Source organism: Aptenodytes forsteri, unplaced genomic scaffold (assembly GCF_000699145.1).
Source record: "Aptenodytes forsteri isolate BGI_AS27 unplaced genomic scaffold, ASM69914v1 Scaffold212, whole genome shotgun sequence".
Lineage (NCBI taxonomy): Eukaryota > Metazoa > Chordata > Aves > Sphenisciformes > Spheniscidae > Aptenodytes > Aptenodytes forsteri.
Genome location: NW_008795487.1, coordinates 1,434,549 through 1,453,360, shown reverse-complemented (window position 1 = coordinate 1,453,360; position 18,812 = coordinate 1,434,549). Strand labels below are relative to the sequence as shown.

Below are 18,812 nucleotides of genomic sequence, written 5' to 3'. Positions count from 1 at the left end.
GGCTCAGGAAACCCCCCTGTACGCTGCGATCCGCCGCTCCGCTGCGGGACGCACCTGCACCAGAGCTGATCGCCTCTGCGAGTGACCATTTAATTTAAACTGACTTCCATTTCTCTGGTAGGCCATGTTGTGCAGAGCTCCTTCGTATTCTATTGCCAGAGCATTAAAGGAGAAATGTGTTCAGTTTCTGTAGATGCAAAAGACTCCTGCTGTATTGTCACTCCTTTGGATACCAGTTGTCATATTTTCTGACTCACTTCCCTAATTTACAGAAAAATTGTTGGAATTCACATGAGAAATTAAATAGCTTAATTGGAAAGGGCTTCAGCAGAACAACCTCCCCCAAATTATGTCTACAGAGAATGTTATGCAAATTATAGCAAAAATTTTGTCTTAACCTGCAGAATGGAGTGACACCTCAAATTCAGGGAAGTGGACTGGATCTGAAGTTTCTCCCATATAATTTCTCTTGATTTTCATCCTGCTTTTGTTTAAGTGGACATGCACAATTTTCAGCCTACACTGTAATTTACATAGGTGAACCAATAATTATAATAGAGTTGGAACTGAGTGGCACTTGCCTGGTAGCTTGCTTAGTGATGAAGAAAGGGCTGCACTGCCCTAGAAAGCTTCACAAACTTGCTTAAATTTGCTATTGAATCACAGAATGTCGGAAGTTCCATATCAATATTTAATTGGCTTAGAAACACTGAAGCTAGTTCTCCATTACTGCAGCCTACTAAGATTTTAACAACTAACTTAATCCATTTTCTTTTCTGCAACATTTTCAATAAGGAACTCACTGCAGCAATGATTCTTCCCTAACAAATTTGAGACAGATTGGCAGGGTCAGCATGTGTAAAAACTTGTGTGAGGGTTAGCAGTGCTGTAACCAATGAAAGAAAACTTAAACTTAGAGATCTTTGACTAAATTATTTAATGCTATAAGCTAAAAAAGAACTCATATTGCACAGGTGAAATAAATGTAGTCTGTGTGGTTTTGTTCTGAATGTGCAGCCTAGGAAGCTGCCTAAGAAGAACTCTAACAAGCTTTTCCCCCCAGCTTTTATCTGGGCCCTTGGACAGAGTATGTATGTGCATTTGAACTTGTGCTAAGAGGTTTCTTTAGAATGGTGAAAATGTTTTTAAACATGAACCACTCCCCCACTGCTCTGTGAGAAAGATCCTGCCCCACAGTGTGCAGCAGAATTTCTCGGGTCCAAAAGATTTATAAATGGTCATGGAGAAGGAGCACAGGGCTGAGAAAGGTGTGGACAGATCCCATTAGTCTGAAAGGGGTGTTAACACAGAAGCATCCATAAGGCTTTTATTTTTACACTTTAAAATGTTATCCTGGAACTTTTTTTCTCATCTGCTATCAGTAATAAATAGATTAAACCATGTTGTCCTACTATCCTGTATGACGGTGGAGTTATATAAATCTGATACTCTTTACAAACAATAAAATTATATGTGCAGAAACAAAAAAACTTGACTCTCAAAATTTAAGTGTTTGTACCCAAAGAGAGGGAGAAAAAGAGAAAGTGTTCATATTTTGGAAATGTTTGGTTTCAGGTTATTGTGCAATAATTAAAATGAAAGGTTCATTATAGAGTTACTCATTGTTACTGAGGAGTTATTTTATAAAATGTTTGAAAAACCAGATCAATTTAATAAGCTGGTGTATAATTATTTAGTACTTAAGAAAACAGAAAATCCTGGTGAGACAGACAGCTATTAAGCTATAAAAACTGGTGAATGACACAGATTTAAGAAAGCATAGGCTTAATGCCAAAAGCCACATTGTTAGGTTTAGCACATCTTATATTTCACATCTTATATCAGTATAGCCTCATTGTAAAAAGTGCACATTTGCTCTTTAATTTGTCACTGAATCTAACATTTATCTCCAGATTATCTAGGGTCTGTGATATTAATCAGTTTTAGCTGAGGAGATCTTGTAGGTATTTACTGCTAAATAATGGCTCAAATGATACTGAATTATCAACTATATTTAAAACTGTCACAGCCAATATTTTCTTTTCCTTGTCCTTTTTTTCTCCTTGTATTTTTATTTTATTTTATTACTTTGTAAAGCTTTCCAACATGGCTTCATAAATTAAGGAACCAGATGCAAAGCCTGGGAAGCAACATTTATGGACCTTTTCTATACAGCTAAAAATATCAGCTTGAATAATCTGTGGTTGCCTGGAAACTCCTTCACACATTTCAGTGAAGTAGATGGTTTTGGTCCGCAAAACATTTGGATTAGGGATGCCTTCTCTGTATATGGCAGTAAGCTCCCGCTTTCAAAGTATCAGTGGTGATGTTACGCTTGTGATATTGTGGGCAAAAAGGGGAACATTCCTTATACGTGGAGCTAAGAATTTATTGTTAGTCTAATTAAAAGTTGTATCAGTGTAAACAAAACACAACAAACAGTAATTGTTAGTCCTCTTACGATAACACTAACACAGTTCAAATTATCTAATTAATACAAAACAAAACTCATTAACACTATACAGTTAAAACTGTTGTAAAAAAACCCGGCAAAGAACAAAAAACCAAAATACTCCCAGTATCTCCCCCTTATATTTTGATGTTAGGGTCACCCTTTGATGCTCTGCAGGGTGCTAAGGTTCACAGGTTTAGGCTGGGAGGAGTCACAACGAAGTGTTGATATCTTCAGGTCTTTGCTGGGATGAGCGTGATAGGGTTGTCTCCCTCCTCTTTACCAGGAGGTGAATAGTGTTCATGTTAATGATTTCTTCCTCCCTGTGCTTGGGTCCACTTGAGCCCATTTTTATACATTTTCTAAAGCTTTACACTTCGCTTTTTCACATTTGGTCTTCAGCTCTCCAAGATATCCAATTTTATCATCTGTGGTGTGTTGTATGTATATTACATACTTGCTTCTTGTGCTTTTTGTTATACCCCTAAAATGGGGTAACATTGACCATCTCCTAAGTTTGCTCTATCATCTATAACTAACCACTGTTGAGTTGCGGATGAACCTGGGGCCTTTGGTACCGTCCTATGCATCCCTTTTCAGCTTCAATTACTGATCCTGTGCACTCGTGTCTGTGGCAAATTCTTTCTTCTTTTACTGTTTTCCATTAACGCTCCACCTACATGAAGCTGTGACATTGCTTTCTGTGACTAAAGTGGTTTCGTTAGTTCCTGACCTGATAAAGGTAAACAGAGCAACAAATTGTAGCATCTGACAAGAGTGTCCAGCCTAATGTAGTAAGATATAGTAAGATTAGATCCATGCTTTTAGGCACTCCTCTTTGAAAGTCCTCAACCCTTTCTGGAGACCCTTCCAGGTCCTCGCAGTTGTGCTTGCAGGGGCTGATCGGCAGCCCTTTCCCCTAGGTGGTATCAGCTACAACTGTCAGTGGAGTTTGGCATATTTGTCCTCATTTAGTGCTCTTCGACTCCCTGCTCTTGCTTCATTCGTCTACTATTTTATCTGTTCTGGCATGCAGTAGTGGTGGTTTAAGTTGTCTAGTATTTTTACACTGAGGTCAAGAAGAGCATTGCATGGGACTGACCTGCTGGCCTCTGAGAATGTAGTATGGAGATTTGATTGCACCACAAATTGTGGTTTTAAAATGAGAATGGACACATCTTTGAGTCACAGTGTTGTTGAAAAAATTCCTGGTACTGTGTATATGAATATAAGTTAAAAAGAAATTTGACAATTATTTTGTGGGAATGATAATGTTGGAATGGAGGTAAACGGATGCAGTCAGCATTGACTTGGACTCAGAAAGTCTTGTCCAGATCTTAGTTATTCCTCCTTCTCAGCATGACACTTTACTCCTGAAAGTAAGAGAAATCTGCTTTCCATGATCCTTGCAGTCTTAATTTCTTTTAGGATAGTTTTCAAAAAATTCTGCCCTTAAAATTGCACAGTCATCTTTACAAACATGTAATTAAGCGTGGAAAGTATCCTCTGTCCTTGCAGCTGCCCATACACTTGCCGAGAAAAAAACAAGAACCAGTAACAGTTGTATCTGCTAGTGCAGATTTTGTGCTTTATTGCTTACTTCCAGAAAAGTTGACCTTTCCTCTGTCTTGATATTTGCATCTTCTCAAATTATTTTTGGTTCACAAGAGTCAATGAGGCTATGGCAATAGAGCGTGTTTGTTTGTAGTGACCTTTACTGAAATAACTCTGTAAATTTTTTAGACTTGGATTGGTGCAATATATGCAGCTATATATCTGTCAACACATCTTCCCTGTAGATGTAGTGCCTAGCTATAGCGATCTCTAACCAGGGTTTCTTTCTTACAGCGTTCTATCTTGAATGCCATCCTCTCTCATCTATGAAATTGCATTCGGAGAGTTATCAATGTTAGGTGTTGACATTGCAATACAACGGTGAATGTGATTTCTGCATTCTGACCTCATGGTATTACAGCTATGCAACAAAGTCCAGCCCATCCTTTCCTAATGCACATGTGCTTATCTGTGATTACAGAGCAGCTAGTCCTCTGCCTCCTTGTTTTATGCTACACTTCTGGTTTTTAACATCGCAATTACCTTCTATCAGCATAGGTTTCTGTTTCTTTTGCCTTGCGTGGTGTTACAGTTTCCACCAACTTTTTTGATATTATTTTAATCCTCTTGTATTGTACCAAAAATTTCCTGTTGCAGTGCAAGCTGTCCTGGACTGTCACCATCACAGTTCTGTCCCCAAGGAGTAGCCTTAAACTGTGCTGCTATAAATAGCACAGAACAACTGAAAAGGATTTCTATGAAGCTAAGTCTATGAAAAGAGACTGCTCAAAAGATCAGCAAGTTGCTTTGTAAGAAGGCAACTTTATTAAAAAAAGAATATTAATGATAAAACAGTGCTTATCAGTTAACAGCAAGTATTACTTATAAACATTCAGCATGATTTCAAAATGTACATTTTCAGGGATGCCTGATAAAATAAAACAAAAAGTTACAGAAACCAAAATACAGGACATTTTCATTCACATTCAGAACTACTGATGAAACGTATTCCATGAGTAGAGCAAGCACTACTGGAAATATGTCTTTGATTTAACTTTTTCACCCCAGTATTTCTATAGGCTTGCATAAGAGTATAATGGAGTGTATGTTTTACATAACATTAAAACTACAACATAGTATATGATGGACTGGCATACATCCTTAGGCTAAATTTTGAGGGGCTGTGGAGTTAATCAGAATTCTTCTGATTAAGCTTTGGAACACAGTGATGGACTTTACTTCCTCATATATTCAATAACATGCTGTGTAAACAATTATTCAAAGGTAAGCGCCAAATATGTTTTAGCTGGTAAGCTTGTAAGGGACATTGTGGGCTAAAAGGGTTTCTGCAGTTCACAAAAAGTTGCTGTGGCCATTTTGACAAATAAAGAATTGTTAAGATCACAGAAAAAGAATATCATACTTTGCTCAGTGACAAATGTCTAAAAAATCAGTGTGTCCATCCCGTTGTCTGCAGATAGGAGTATTGTATTTTCATCTGGCAGAAGGTGGTCTAGCTGATTTTTAAAAAAACTCTACTTATTTTGCAACCACTGTAAATATGTGTCACTGAACATTATGTAGCCTGAATCTTCCTTGCGCTATTACACCTCCTCCTCACTCCCTCTTGTCCTATCCACTACTGCCGCCACAAACAGGTTGCTTTCTGCCCTCTGGAGCAGCCTGGTACATACCCAACGACTTTCCAGGACCCCTTTAATCTTCTTATCTTTGAGCTAAATATGCTGGATTCTTTAAATTTTTCCTCAAAAGTCAACTTTTCAGACGGTTGATTGCGCTTTCTTCTCTGCCTTGGACTTCCTAAAGGGGATGCATCTTACTTACAGTATACCTTCTCAGGGTTTACTAGGGATGAAGAGAGCAGCGGTTCCTTCACAGGATTTACCATTTATAGTCCTGATTCTGTATTTCAGTGGGCCATTAGGTTCAGTTGTGATGCACTGTATTTCTTGAGTCTTTTCTGCAGCAGGACTATAAGGACTATAAGTTGCTTCCCACCCTGGATTTGTGCAGTTGTAACTCTTCCTACCTAAATGTAGTACCCTGCGCCTGTCTTTCTTGAGCAGCATGCTGTTTTGCCCAGGCCAGCATTGAGATCATGCAATGTTATCCTGGCTTTGGTTTTCAGTGCAAATATCTCAAGTGCCATTTCAGTTTCCACAAAAGTGAAATTTCTGTGTACCCTCAGTATTCATAAATTCGTTATTCAAATTCTATGCACGTAAAGTGAACATACAGTGTCTACATGTTCACATTGTTAGGAGGAAGCTTATTATGCTTTTCAGCTGGTAGTAGGTCAGACAAAATTACTTTTACTAAGGAATACAATTTTTTTCTTAATGAGCATTTGAAAGGCCTACAGATTACACAGTAATTTTTTTCTTTCATGTCTTTCTCTTTTACCTACTACCTTCCTCCCACATATTCTAGACTTCTATTTGATTCTATTAGATTGTTTTCTATTTTCAAGTTCTTCTCCTTGATTATTTCAAAATATGGGTTTTTTTGAGTAGGATTGCAATTATATTCTGCTCATCATGAGCTATTTATTGTTCTAAAGGTGGTTTTCCCTACTGGGTAAAGTGTATGAGAAAAGCAAAGCACTCAAGCCATTTCTACTGTACCTTTTCTCTGGTCCCAAGCAGAAGACATGGGAATCTTTTCTATGAAGAACATATTATAAATTTGCAAGGTACATTTTATAATAAAATTTCATTTTATTTTTCCTAACTTAAATAGAAACTGTCACTGTCTTCAATGGGTACCATATCAGTGCAGAAATGGAATTTAGATTCAGTTTCTCTCCATGTTATATTTCCAGAACATCAATTGTTGTGAAACAGAGGCACTAAAAGGCAGTGAAGGAAGTGGTCTGTGGAACTATAAATGGGCTTTGCTTTCACTATAGTAATGAGAAGTTATTTTTTTGAATGTATTTCTATTTATCTTCCTCCTGGCTATCTTTTGTGGCCTAGTAAGCTAGAAAATAAATGAGCAGAGAAGCCAGTCTTTAAGGTAACCTAGTGCTTTCGATTCTTCAAAAAGGAAGGAATAGCTTCAAATTGAATCCAGGGCAAATGCAAAGATACCCAAATATATAAAACACTGACATAGTATGTTCACGGTCATGAACATACCTAGAAGTATACCTAGAAAGCCTTAGAAAACCTGCCCACTTAGAAAGGCTGGCTGCCATGTGTTTGTTAACTTTGTAGTTAACTTTGACGAACAGTTCAGCAGAGAGCAGTCAGTCAAGCAGTTATGGAATACACTAACTACTGTGGCCTTCAGGCTTCAGAAGAAGACATTATTCTCATCCAGCTGTGGGGTGCTTGAAGTCTAACCACAGTACTAAAAGGCATCATGAATGGAGATTTTGCATGAAGTCCCCCAAATTTCTTGAGAGACTTCCTCCTTCCTCTCCCCTTCTTTGTGCTCCCATCCTGTGCCCTTCCTCTGAGAGATGTGTAACTGTATCTCCTCTTTGCAGGCATAACAAGGAAATCAAATATATTCTGAACAGACTGTGTGTAGACTGAAATAAGCTCTGTGCAGCCAGAACTGGCAGCTGACGTGTTTGAGCCTCTGGAGAGCTGTACTTGCTGGAGCACTGCAGGAGGACACATCCTTTGCCCATTCATATTCCCAGGGAACAATATTGTAAGGCAGGGCACTGTTCTCTCATGCAAAACTGCATGCATGGAGCTAATGCATGCCGATAACACTCGTGGTGCTAGAAAATGCCTGGCTCTATCCACCTCTTGTGCAATTCAGTTATATTTCATTAGCTTTAGCGAATAATTGTTATCTCCATATAGCATGTTCAAGTTGACTTGGTTTTGTTTGAGGCAGGAGGGTAGAAATAATGCCAAGATATTATCTCAGATCGTTCCAGAACTATTGAGAAATTTCTCTTCTTTAATTTTTCACTTCATTGTACTTACATACAAAATGTATGTGACAAAATGTAATGTTGTCACTTACATTTGTACAAAATAGCGGTAAAATTCTGCTGCTAAGCTCCTGATCTGCACATATCTACATCCCCTTGCAGTATTCCTCTAACAGGAATTGCCATCATCTTTATTTGTTTAAGGCAGAGTTGGGCCCACTGTTCTTTACTGGAATTCAGAGAGCAGCCAAGATGACAGTCAGAAGAAAATTAGGCAGTGCATTTCCATAACCCTTTTCTTTCTGTTCAGAGAAAATAACTATTTAATTTGCATGGACAGATTCACTTAGTTTTTGGAAAGACAGCAAATCAACTATGCTAGCAAAAAGGCATGGTAGACAGGAACTGACAGTTCTCTCCTCATTTTCTTTTGCTCCTTTGGGAACTCTGGGAGCACTCCTGTCCCTGTGGTTTGTAACTGTTTTTGCAAAGTCTACACACATACCCAGAGTCCGATACACAAAAAAAATTCATATGTTTTCATTTTATGCCAGAATCCAGCATTCATCCTGAGCAGTACAGAGTATTACCACCCTTAGATCAGTCCTGGAGACTCTTTCCAGGGTGGTAAAAATGTCATTCTTCTCAAGAAAATTTGGGACCAGCTATTCCCACCCTGCTCTCTTTGTGGTTGTTTTTGCTCTCCTCCTCCCTGCAGTATGATGCTCATGCATAAGCTATTTTTGACCATGCACTCTGATTAAATCACTGTGACCAAAGCAGGGAATAGACTTGCTCAACTTGCAGCATGGCAGCGTTTCTGTCTTTGGAGGTGAGCAGAGCTGGCTGTGAGACATGGTTTTTGGATCCAGTGAGGCACTCAGATCAGATTTTAATCAAAATCTCTATTGGGAATAATGTAGGAGCTGAAACTATGAAATTTGGGATAGAAAATTCCTTCAGTTTTCAGCTCTCTGCTTAGCTTTGGCTTTGTTTCCACCTACATGGTGGTATTTCCGCTGACAAATCATTAAATTTCCTAGTCCTTCATACCTGTTTCCTTACATGGATTTCCCTGCATCTCCCTGTAGATTAGGTTTGCACCAGGCTAAAGAAAAAATCTTGAGAGAGCCGCTTATCAAGGAAACAGCAAGACCAGAGTGATCAGCTGTGTCAGAGCTCTTTAAGGAGAAGTATCATGGGGAGAGGAAGAAGTCATTTGTAGTGCTGGAAAACATGGTTTCAGCCAAGCGGAGAGGACAGAAGCCAGGTTAGGGGCATCAAGAATAGAGCTGAACTGAGGAGATGGCACTTGGAGATCCTTGAGAGGAAAGAAATAGGTCATCGGCTGAAGAGTTGGTGTCACAGAGAGCGTTTTGGTTTTGGAGCCAAAAAATGCAAGCAGTATGATTTCACTACTGCGCAAATACAACAGCAGAAAATAAAACCACCTCAAAGCATGAAAGCCGGAGCTAGTGTCAAGCTAGTTGATTTAGCTCTCCTTACCAAACAGGCCAGCCAGAGTAACTCCTGAGCTGCTGGTTTCAGCTTTCGGGCAGGTCTGGTTGCCCCACTGCAATATTTTCAGCAGATGTTCCTTACTGATCACAGTTAACCTGAAATTCTCATTTAAAGAGTACAGTAGGTCACTGAAAGCTCCTAAAATGTACTTGAGAGAGCAAAATGTGTTCTTTGATTAGGGAATATTTATGTGACACTGCATAGGTTTTTTTTGTTTTTTAAAATCATTAATGTTTGCAGCGTCATGAACAGGGACAACCTTTGGTCTCTTTATTTCTTCTATATCTAAATAGGATTTAAATGGGATATAGCTTGATTTTAAACTGTTGGATCTTTTTGGATCTCTTTCTTCCTTTAACCTACCAGAAAAAAACACTTATGCACAAGCTGTAAATTGAATGGCCTAAACTTTTATGAATCAGTCTTCTATCTTGGAATTTTCTTGTAACTGCGGTTCTTGAAGACTTTTGGAAAGGGCTTACTTTATTCGTCTATCTGCTTTGTAGCAGGGGCCTATTCTCCCTAAGTTACATTTGTTATTTGGTTATAAGCTTGTGACCTAAAGTTGTTTGCCAGCAAAGATTGGTATTCTTCTTTCTTCATCACTTTTTCTGCAGTTTTGTGAATCCATCACTATCCGACTGTGACTATATGAAGTAGCATAAGTTGTATGTAATAGTCACAGCAGAAAGAGAAATAACTTGAAGAGCTGGGAGGCTTTATTTCCATGCCATGAAAAAAACCTTAAATTATGTATCGCAGTATTTTGTATTAAAAAAAAAAAAAATCTGCTATTTAGGAAAAAAATAGAGAAGACAGACAGAAAGAGGAACATCACTCTGAGGAAAAAAACACCCAACCCACTTTTGTTTCATGTCTGAAATCCCATTCCATTGTTTAAGATTGTGCTGATTTTGGCTGGGATGGAGTTAATTTTCTTCACAGTAGCTCGTATGGGGCTGTGTTTTGGATTTGTGCTGAAAACAGTGTTGATAACACAGGGATGTTTTAGCTATTGCTGAGCAGTGCTTGCACAGAGTCAAGGCCTTTTCTGCCTCTCACCCCACCCCACCAGCGAGCAGGCTGGGGGTGCACAAGAAGTTGGGAGGGGACACAGCCGGGACAGCTGACCCCAGCTGACCACAGGGATATCCCACACCATATGACGTCATGCTCAGCATATAAAGCTGGGGGAAGAAGAAGGAAGGGGGGGACGTTCAGAGTGATGGTGATTGTCTTCCCAAGCCACCGTTACATGTGATGGAGCCTGGCTGTCCTGGAGATGGCTGAACACCTGCCTGCCGATGGGAAGCAGTGAATGAATTCCTTGTTTTGCTTTGCTTGCGTGTGCGGCTTTTGCTTTCCCTATGAAACTGTCTTTATCTCAACCCACAAGTTTTCTCACTTTTACCCTTCTGATCCTCTCCCCCATCGCACTGTGGGGGAGTGAGCGAGTGGCTGGGGGGTGCTTAGTTGCTGGCTGGGGTTGAACCATGACAAAGATAAATGTGTCAGAGGAATCAAACAGCTCCAGAAAGCATTTTAACTGTGCAGAAAGTGAGCCTTGCTCAGATAGGAGATTCGCTGATTACGTTCTCTGGCTGATTGTGCATTTGATTTGCATTTTCTCTCAATCAGTTAGCAAAATACATGTCTTAAAACACTTCAGGATATATAGAGGGATCCTGTCTGGAAAGAGCCTGTTTTGCTACTTAAAGTCAGTCCCTCTTCTGTTTTAAAGAGCTTTTCCCTTCCTCTGTTTATCTTCTAGAGCACATAGCCAGTGAGTCTTCAAGGCCCTAAAAACCACAATACTGTAACTTTTACGTTGGTGGCAAATAACAAGTCTGTGAAATGTAAAGTGTTCTCTCTTTTTCTAATGCAGGTTGGATTGCCATGCTGGGAGCCATTTGGCTGCTAGTGCTAGCAGACATCCATGATTTTGAGATTATATTGAACAGAGTTGAGTGGGCAACCCTCCTTTTCTTTGCAGCATTGTTTGTTCTCATGGAGGTAAGATTCTCTGATTTCTAAAGCCTGAAGAGTTACAACTGACTTAAAATGTGAATTATGTTCCTGGGCAGAGGCCTCCTGCAGATTCAATCCCACTGGAATATTGAAGATCGAGTGTAGTCATGGTAGTACAGAGAGAAATTGCAGAGTGGTGGAAGTTGGCTGGACCTCTGAGATTTAATTTTTCACTGTAAGCTTGGTCTTACTCTTTCTCCTTCTGCTGCAGTTGCTGAATGTATCTGACAATCATTTTCACATAAGTGGAATTTTAGTTTCCAGGTTTGTCGGTGGCCTATGTGTGCAGATAGTTTATATGTATTTATGTGTTTGTTTTGCAATTATTTAGACAAGTGATAGGAAAAATAAAAGAAGCAGAATAAACCAGAGTTGAAAAATGCTACTAATGCTGTCTGCTACACGCTGGCTACCAAATGGCCTAAGAGATTTCATGGGAGTATGGTTTGAAAGGATAATATCACTGAATTTCAGTTTGCAATTGTAATTTGAAAAGATATTCAGTATTTGAAATGTCTGGATATCTTGCTGTGTCGTTTCTTTGTGTTTGTCTGCTTGACTATTAGAAACAGTCCAGCCATGTTTGTATCCCATTTTATTTACTGTTTGATGCTTTTGTATAGCCCGAGACAGAATATGTTGTGTTAATTGATAATTAAGTAATAAGGCAGCAATGTCAACTGAATGTAACTCTGAGCTCTGGTTGCTGACAACTATGTGTTAAAAAGTTTATTTTAAAGTGTGAATGCAAAGCAATTGCAGAAAAAATATTACAGTTCATTAAAAATACTGCTTTTACATACATTTTAAAAGTCACTTTCATAACTTTTGAGTTGACAAAGCAATGCAGATAGCTTAGAATGAAAATGGTAATTTAAAATTACCAACAAGAATTCATTTCTTAGGAAACTTTTTCCTGGCAAGTTAAAGTAATGAAAAAATGACCATTTTTTTTTTAATGTGAGGGGTATGTGTATGTATTTAAAAGTCTTATCACTTGTTTTCTGCGTGCTGCGTCTCTGAATGTAGATATACCTTTTCTTGTGCAATGCATTGTTAAAAGGAAATACAGTTTCTGGGCCAAATTTAATATGTGGTCATACCCAAACCGCTAGCGTTCATCTGCTGCCTGAACGAGCTGCAGGTACAGGAATTGCCGGTCTGAATGACAGCCCCTTTGTCACTGACATTACTGTGTCTTATACCACACCACTCGGTGCCTTTTAGGATCTTTGTCCATTTCTGTCATGGAATTTGACAGCGTGTGAGTTGAATGGTATTTTTCCACTGATGTCTCTGAAGGGCTCTGCCTGACTGCCAGATGTGCGGCTTATACGGAGTTGTGTTGTGTGAATACTGACTTCTGCGGCTTTGTGTGAGAATGGAGTCAGTAAGTGGGGCATCACGGCTGACTGATTCTTTGTCATGGCAAAAAAAAAAAGAAAGCAAGCCAACCAGCTTGGTCCAGACTGAACCAAAAATGGTGATTTTGTCTCCTGAGAAACTGAAAAGTCATAAAATAGATATACCCCATTCAACCTGAAAATAGTACTTCATTCTGGACACTTGTAAGGAAAGAAAACAAAACCAAAGTGAATTAAAGGGTAGCTCTCATGAGTTAAAATTCCCCTTTTACCTTGTAGTTTGAGGGAATAGATCATTCTCCAAGGGTGTGAATACTCAGTTTATATTCTCCTGTCTGCCCAAGGAGAGATCAGAGCCATCACCACTAGGCTGGGGTCTTGCTATGTCTTTTTATCCGTGGTAGTAACCATGGTTGTATGGGATGCTATCTGAGTATCCTGTACAAATGGGAATGGCTCTCACAGGGAGGACAGAGCACTCTGGTTCAGGCTACCCCAGGCCCAATGCTTACAGGGCTCGCCTCCTCAGTTCGGGTGCCTGACATGGGGATCGGAGAGCTGGTTTTCCTGCCTTTCAGGTGCTGCTGCCTCTGTGCCAATTTCTGTTCACCCAAGATCTCTGGCCTGGTTTTAGCAGACGGGTACTGTTGGTTTTTTTTATGGGTCTGAGAAAGACGTTTAACAGAAACATGTATTTTGCTTTCTCTTGTCTTCATCTGAGACTGAGCACAAGATGTCTGATTTCATCTGACCTTTTAAACACATGATATACTTTTATCTATATTGTGGTTTTGGGGAAGCTGGTTTAAAATCAGTTGTGTTCAGGTATTCAGAAAACATATCCACTGAAGAATGTCATGTTTAAATTTCAGCCCTTCTCTGATGCCTGTGCTCCACACTCTTAAGTAATCCCACCAGTCATTCCAGCACAAACAACACACTTCTGCAAATACAGCTACCATTTCCTGCCGTGTCTTTTCTTTCTACCAATTGCAAAGTTGGTAGAAACTACATGAGATGAATATCAATATCTTGTGAATAGGAAGGAATTGTATTTGCTTACATCCACTGAAAAACTTGTAACTGCATCAGGTACTTCACTAGTTAATATCAATGGCTTCTTTTTTTAGGCTTTGGCTCATCTGCACTTAATAGACTATATAGGAGAGCAGACAGCTTTGTTAATAAAGGTATGTTTAAAATATTTACATTTTTTTAACAGGTAAGGAAAATAGTTTTAGTCCAATAGAATAATGAATAATACTTTCATTTTGAATTAAATGTTAACGACTGAATTCCTGCATCAGCAATATCAAGAAAGCATGTTATACTTTGGCGTGGGTGATATTTAATATGTATATACCTGTCCACAGCCAGAATAAACATAGCCATAAATGCAAATGGGAAGCCTTTTCTGTAGCCTAAAAACCCCAAGAAAATATAAAGATTAAAATGGGAAAATTTAGCGTTGCACAGTTTGTTTCTTGTGTGAAATGTAAGTATGACTATTAGAAATATCAGTCTTTGTATTTCTATTTGTTCAAATTTTCTTGGAAAAAGAACAATATTGTGTTACTAGATGCCAGGCTATTTTCTTTAAGATGCTTTTCCTGTCTCAGAGCCTGAAGGAATAATAAATGTTGATAGATTAAAACTGTGGAGAGCATGCAATTATGCCATCGGTGGGACAGAACAACACTGATCTCATCAAGGTTGTAATTTGACCTCTCTCAATTCCAGGTGGTTCCTGAGGACCAGCGCTTGGTGGTAGCCATCATTTTAGTGCTCTGGGTGTCTGCTTTGGCCTCCTCCGTGATCGACAATATCCCCTTCACAGCTACAATGGTAGGGGTCTGCGCAGCACTTGCACATCCTCCTTCTGGTGCTGGCAAGGGAGCTAAGCTTGCTGATTACAATTTGCTTTTTTTTTCACTTCTGCTGTGTTGTAGTTTACTTTATCCCCTAAGGTTGAATCATTATTACAAGCTTATTCACACCGTTTAGGCAGCCAGCCAGCCATTGTTGCCAGCAGTCGCAGTTTGCTGTGGAACTAGATCCACTGTTTCAGCTGTATTTTTGCACTTTCCCTTTGTGTTATATCCACATCCGTAGCTGAAAAGTAAAAAGTCACTAACCATCTGCTGCTATCAATATTTTCCCTCTATGCACTGCATAGTTATGCTAATGCTTTTTTAACACGTGAACCTTTTATTGCTACCTTACTTATGAAATTAGCTTAAAAACCAGCAAATAACATTAATCATAACAGATACATATCAGCAGCTCAGTTTTAATATCAGAAAAGTATCAAATTATAACAAATTAGGGCATGATCAGTTTTATTCAATCAAGTTCTCTGTTTAAAGTGCAATAATCCATTCATTATACTGTAGGAATGATTCATTGTTACAGCTTGTTCTCAGCTAAGTATGATTTTTTCTTCCATTGTTATTGGGTGGTCATGTCCACCCTTAACCTGTGTCAAGGTTTAAGACACTTTTAGGGCATATGATAGGTTGGACAGATTTGCAACTGCTCTATAATTATATGTTAACATGGTATTTTGGTTTGATTACCGTGGTGTTTCCTGTGGAATTATATTGATTTAACAACAGACTGCAAGCAATAGGCATGAAGGGAAAGATTGGTTCAGGATGAGTCACCTCCCAGCAAACACTTGAGGACTATTAAGCAATAACGCAGAAATCTTAGCTTCAAAGGTTTTGCCTCACATCCAGCTAGTCTGTGAAAATTGGTTTGGAGCAATACCAAGAGACACCTGCCCACACATTGTCCAGAGGGTCTTTTACAGGTTTTGAAAGGAACCCTCTTTTAAAGGAGTATGTTTTGGGGAATGGGACTGAAACACAAGAATCTTTTGGGATGCCTGAAGACCACTTCTTTTGTATCTTTGTGGGAGTGAAGTACAGATGGACAGGAAAGGGTTCCTTCCAAGATTTTAGACATTTCAAATGTATATCTTTTTCATCCTGTTCTGGGCTGAACCTAAGAGACTGCTACAATTTTTTTTCTTTAAAAATAGGTGGAGAGAGGAGGGAGGAAGAAAGAAAAAGGCAGGCATATTCTCACCTGTGCAAGAGCAGTCATTAGCTGAGGTGTTAAGACATTAACGTGTTATACAGCAGACTAAAGTCAAGACCTAGCATCATCTAACTCAATGAATGGGCTTGAACTTTGGTCTTTGTCAATCTACATTAGAAAATACTTAGAGAAAATTCCTAATTAACTAAGTCCCAAGCTCTTATGTAAGATTGTATAAACTTCCATTTAAAATTCTTTTTGTTTCTTTGGCACTGGGTTCCTACTGCCAAAACAAGCAATATTTGGTTTTGGAAGGCTATTTATTACTATGTATGTCAAAGTTATGAACTCCTGATGAGGGGTATTACATATATTGAACCCAGTTCTTTTGTAGAATAGCTTTTCGCTAATCGGCGACTGAGTGTGTGTGCGTCTGATAAACACAGAGTGCAACAGGTATTTCTTAGATCTCTGTTTATTTATTGACTTGCTATTTACAGAATCAAGCTATAATTATTAATAGCAGAAAACCATCCACACAGCAAATTCACTTATTCAGCCACATAGTTCACTCACACATTCACACAGTTACACAGCTGACATGCTTCTATATATGAGTTTGGTTTCATATGCCTTAGTGATATTGGAGTATAGGGCACCTGCTATGGTGTAGCCATGAATGATCCTGTCCTTTCACTCTGAAGTAATGAAAACAGATATGGAAAATGGTTTTCTAGAAGAAAATCTAAGCATTTTACAGAATTGCTAAGTATCTACATAGACAAATTAGGATTCTTGTTTATCCCAAAACATAAACACCACACATTATCTGCAGTCTTAAGAACAAAACCTAAATATTTTCAGTTATTTTAAGATGGAAATGTTTTAAGGTGCAAAATATTCATGTGTTTAAACATTTTGAACACATTGATGTTTTTCAGCAGCCTTCAGCACCAGCATCGTGGAGAAGAATTCTCCCTTACTAAAACATTCTGAAATTACAGAAATCAGATTAGTTAGTATTTGAAGCTTCTTACCCTGAAAATACCTTTTCAGTGCAACACCATTGTTGGTCAGATTCTTCTTTGCTCTAGACAAGAGTAAATCTGGTATAACCTCACCATCAAAAATGTCAGTACCGTATGGAATTAATGTACAGAGGTTGCTAAACTGAAATCTCTGCAAAGATCTCAGAACACAGCAAGTATTTTATGCTACAGAGGATGCTGTAGAAAGATAGTTGTGTACATGAAACAGTGGAATGAGTTTCTGAGGGCACTTAGCTCATCATAGGTTGATTACTTTTACTGTTTCTGTCTTAGTGAAATTCTGTTTGTGTTAAACTAAAATAAAGCATTGGAGCTGCACAAAGACAAAACAGTCTTCAGAGTATCTTCCAGTTGCTTGTTTCACGTAATTTGTCCTGAATGCAAAGATCATGAACTGCGCCAAAACAAGATGAGACTGAAAGTTGCTTGATTAACTGTAATCCCAAGACTTTTCCCTTCTCTTTAAGCATTGGAGAGTGAAGATCCAGCTCCCTAATTAAATAGATGTTTATATGAGTGTTTATTGCACTTCATTGCATAAGCATGCCTGGCAATTGTGATAGGAAAATCAATCATTTTTTTGCCAATATGTAAAAAATGTACTATAGCAAAATATTTTGAGTTTGAGATATACTTTGTGGGAAACTCCATGAACTCTGACTGTAAGCGGAAGACTATGTTGCCAGCAGCAAATCTAATATATATAGATATATCTGGGAGTTACTTAAAAAACACCCACAAAATGTTCTGTGCATAAAAAATTAATAAACCAGGAGCTTAGTTATTAAGTCTCACACATTTTAATTCTTGAATGGCAAGGGTTTTTTTCACGTTGGATATCCAGCTTTCTTTGTCTGAAGAATAAATGTGGTGAATCATGTAGTGATGCTCTATGTGTCATTCTATTAATCCTCTGATATTTTTCCTCCTTTTTCAACAGGCTAAACTCACAATGACATTCCTTGACAGGCAGACTTACTCGTTTTTAAGGCCTGCATTTTCCCAGTATTGTCATTTAAATAGCCATGGATTTCTGCCCTTAGAATGTTAGGTGACATGATTTTATTACCAGTATGCTCTTTAGTTTAATTGACATGTTTTATCAGCCACTTATGCTGGAGCCATCTGTTTATATTTTTCTTTTATTACCAGAACTAAAAATATAGCCATAGTAAATCCTTGTTTTAGCTGCGTTTAAATACTATTTCCTTAATATAGTGTAACAAACAATTTCCATTAACCACCTGGCTGGCAAGGTGACTTAATCTCTGACAGGTCTTTGTTAGAAACCAGATGATTTTTGGCCCACTATTTATTGCCTCTAAAACTATCAGAGGCTTTTCATTTGCAGTACTGAATATTTTGTATGTACCTCAAGTTCTTAGTGCCAGTTTTATTTTCAGATCTTCTTTGCCTTCTGCCCTACCAGAGTTTTCTATGCACTGCATTTCACAGAATCATAGAGTCCTAGAATAGTTTGGGTTGGAAGGGACATCTAAAGGTCACCTAGTCCAACCCCCCTGCCGTGGGCAGGGACATCTTCAACTAGATCAGCTTGCTCAGAGCCCCGTCCAACCTGACCTGGAATGTTCCCAGGGATGGGGCATCCACCACCCTTCTGGGTCAACCTCTTCCAGTGTTTCACCACCCTCAGCGTAAAAAATTTCTTCCTTGTATCTAGTCTCAATCTACCTTCTTATAATTTAAAGCCATTCCCCCTTGTCCTGTCGCAACAGGCCCTGCTAAAGAGTTTGCCGCCATCTTTTTTATAAGCTCCCTTTAAGCACTGATAGGCTGCAATAAGGTCTCCCCAAAGCCTTCTCTTCTCTAGGCTGAACAACCCCAACTCTCTCAGCCTTTCCTCATAGGAGAGGTGTTCCATCCCCCTG

General features: G+C 38.8%; 1 protein-coding gene across 1 annotated transcript in view; it reads left to right on the top strand.

Moving 5' to 3' along the window:
- The window catches only part of OCA2 (OCA2 melanosomal transmembrane protein), a 184,428-nt gene that overhangs the window by 96,140 nt on the left and 69,476 nt on the right, over positions 1-18,812 (top strand). Inside the window, exons 18-20 of the mRNA XM_009281338.2 lie at positions 11,326-11,453; positions 13,963-14,022; positions 14,573-14,677. Coding sequence (XP_009279613.1) covers positions 11,326-11,453; positions 13,963-14,022; positions 14,573-14,677 — 293 coding nt within the window. The remainder of the gene's footprint in view (positions 1-11,325; positions 11,454-13,962; positions 14,023-14,572; positions 14,678-18,812) is intronic.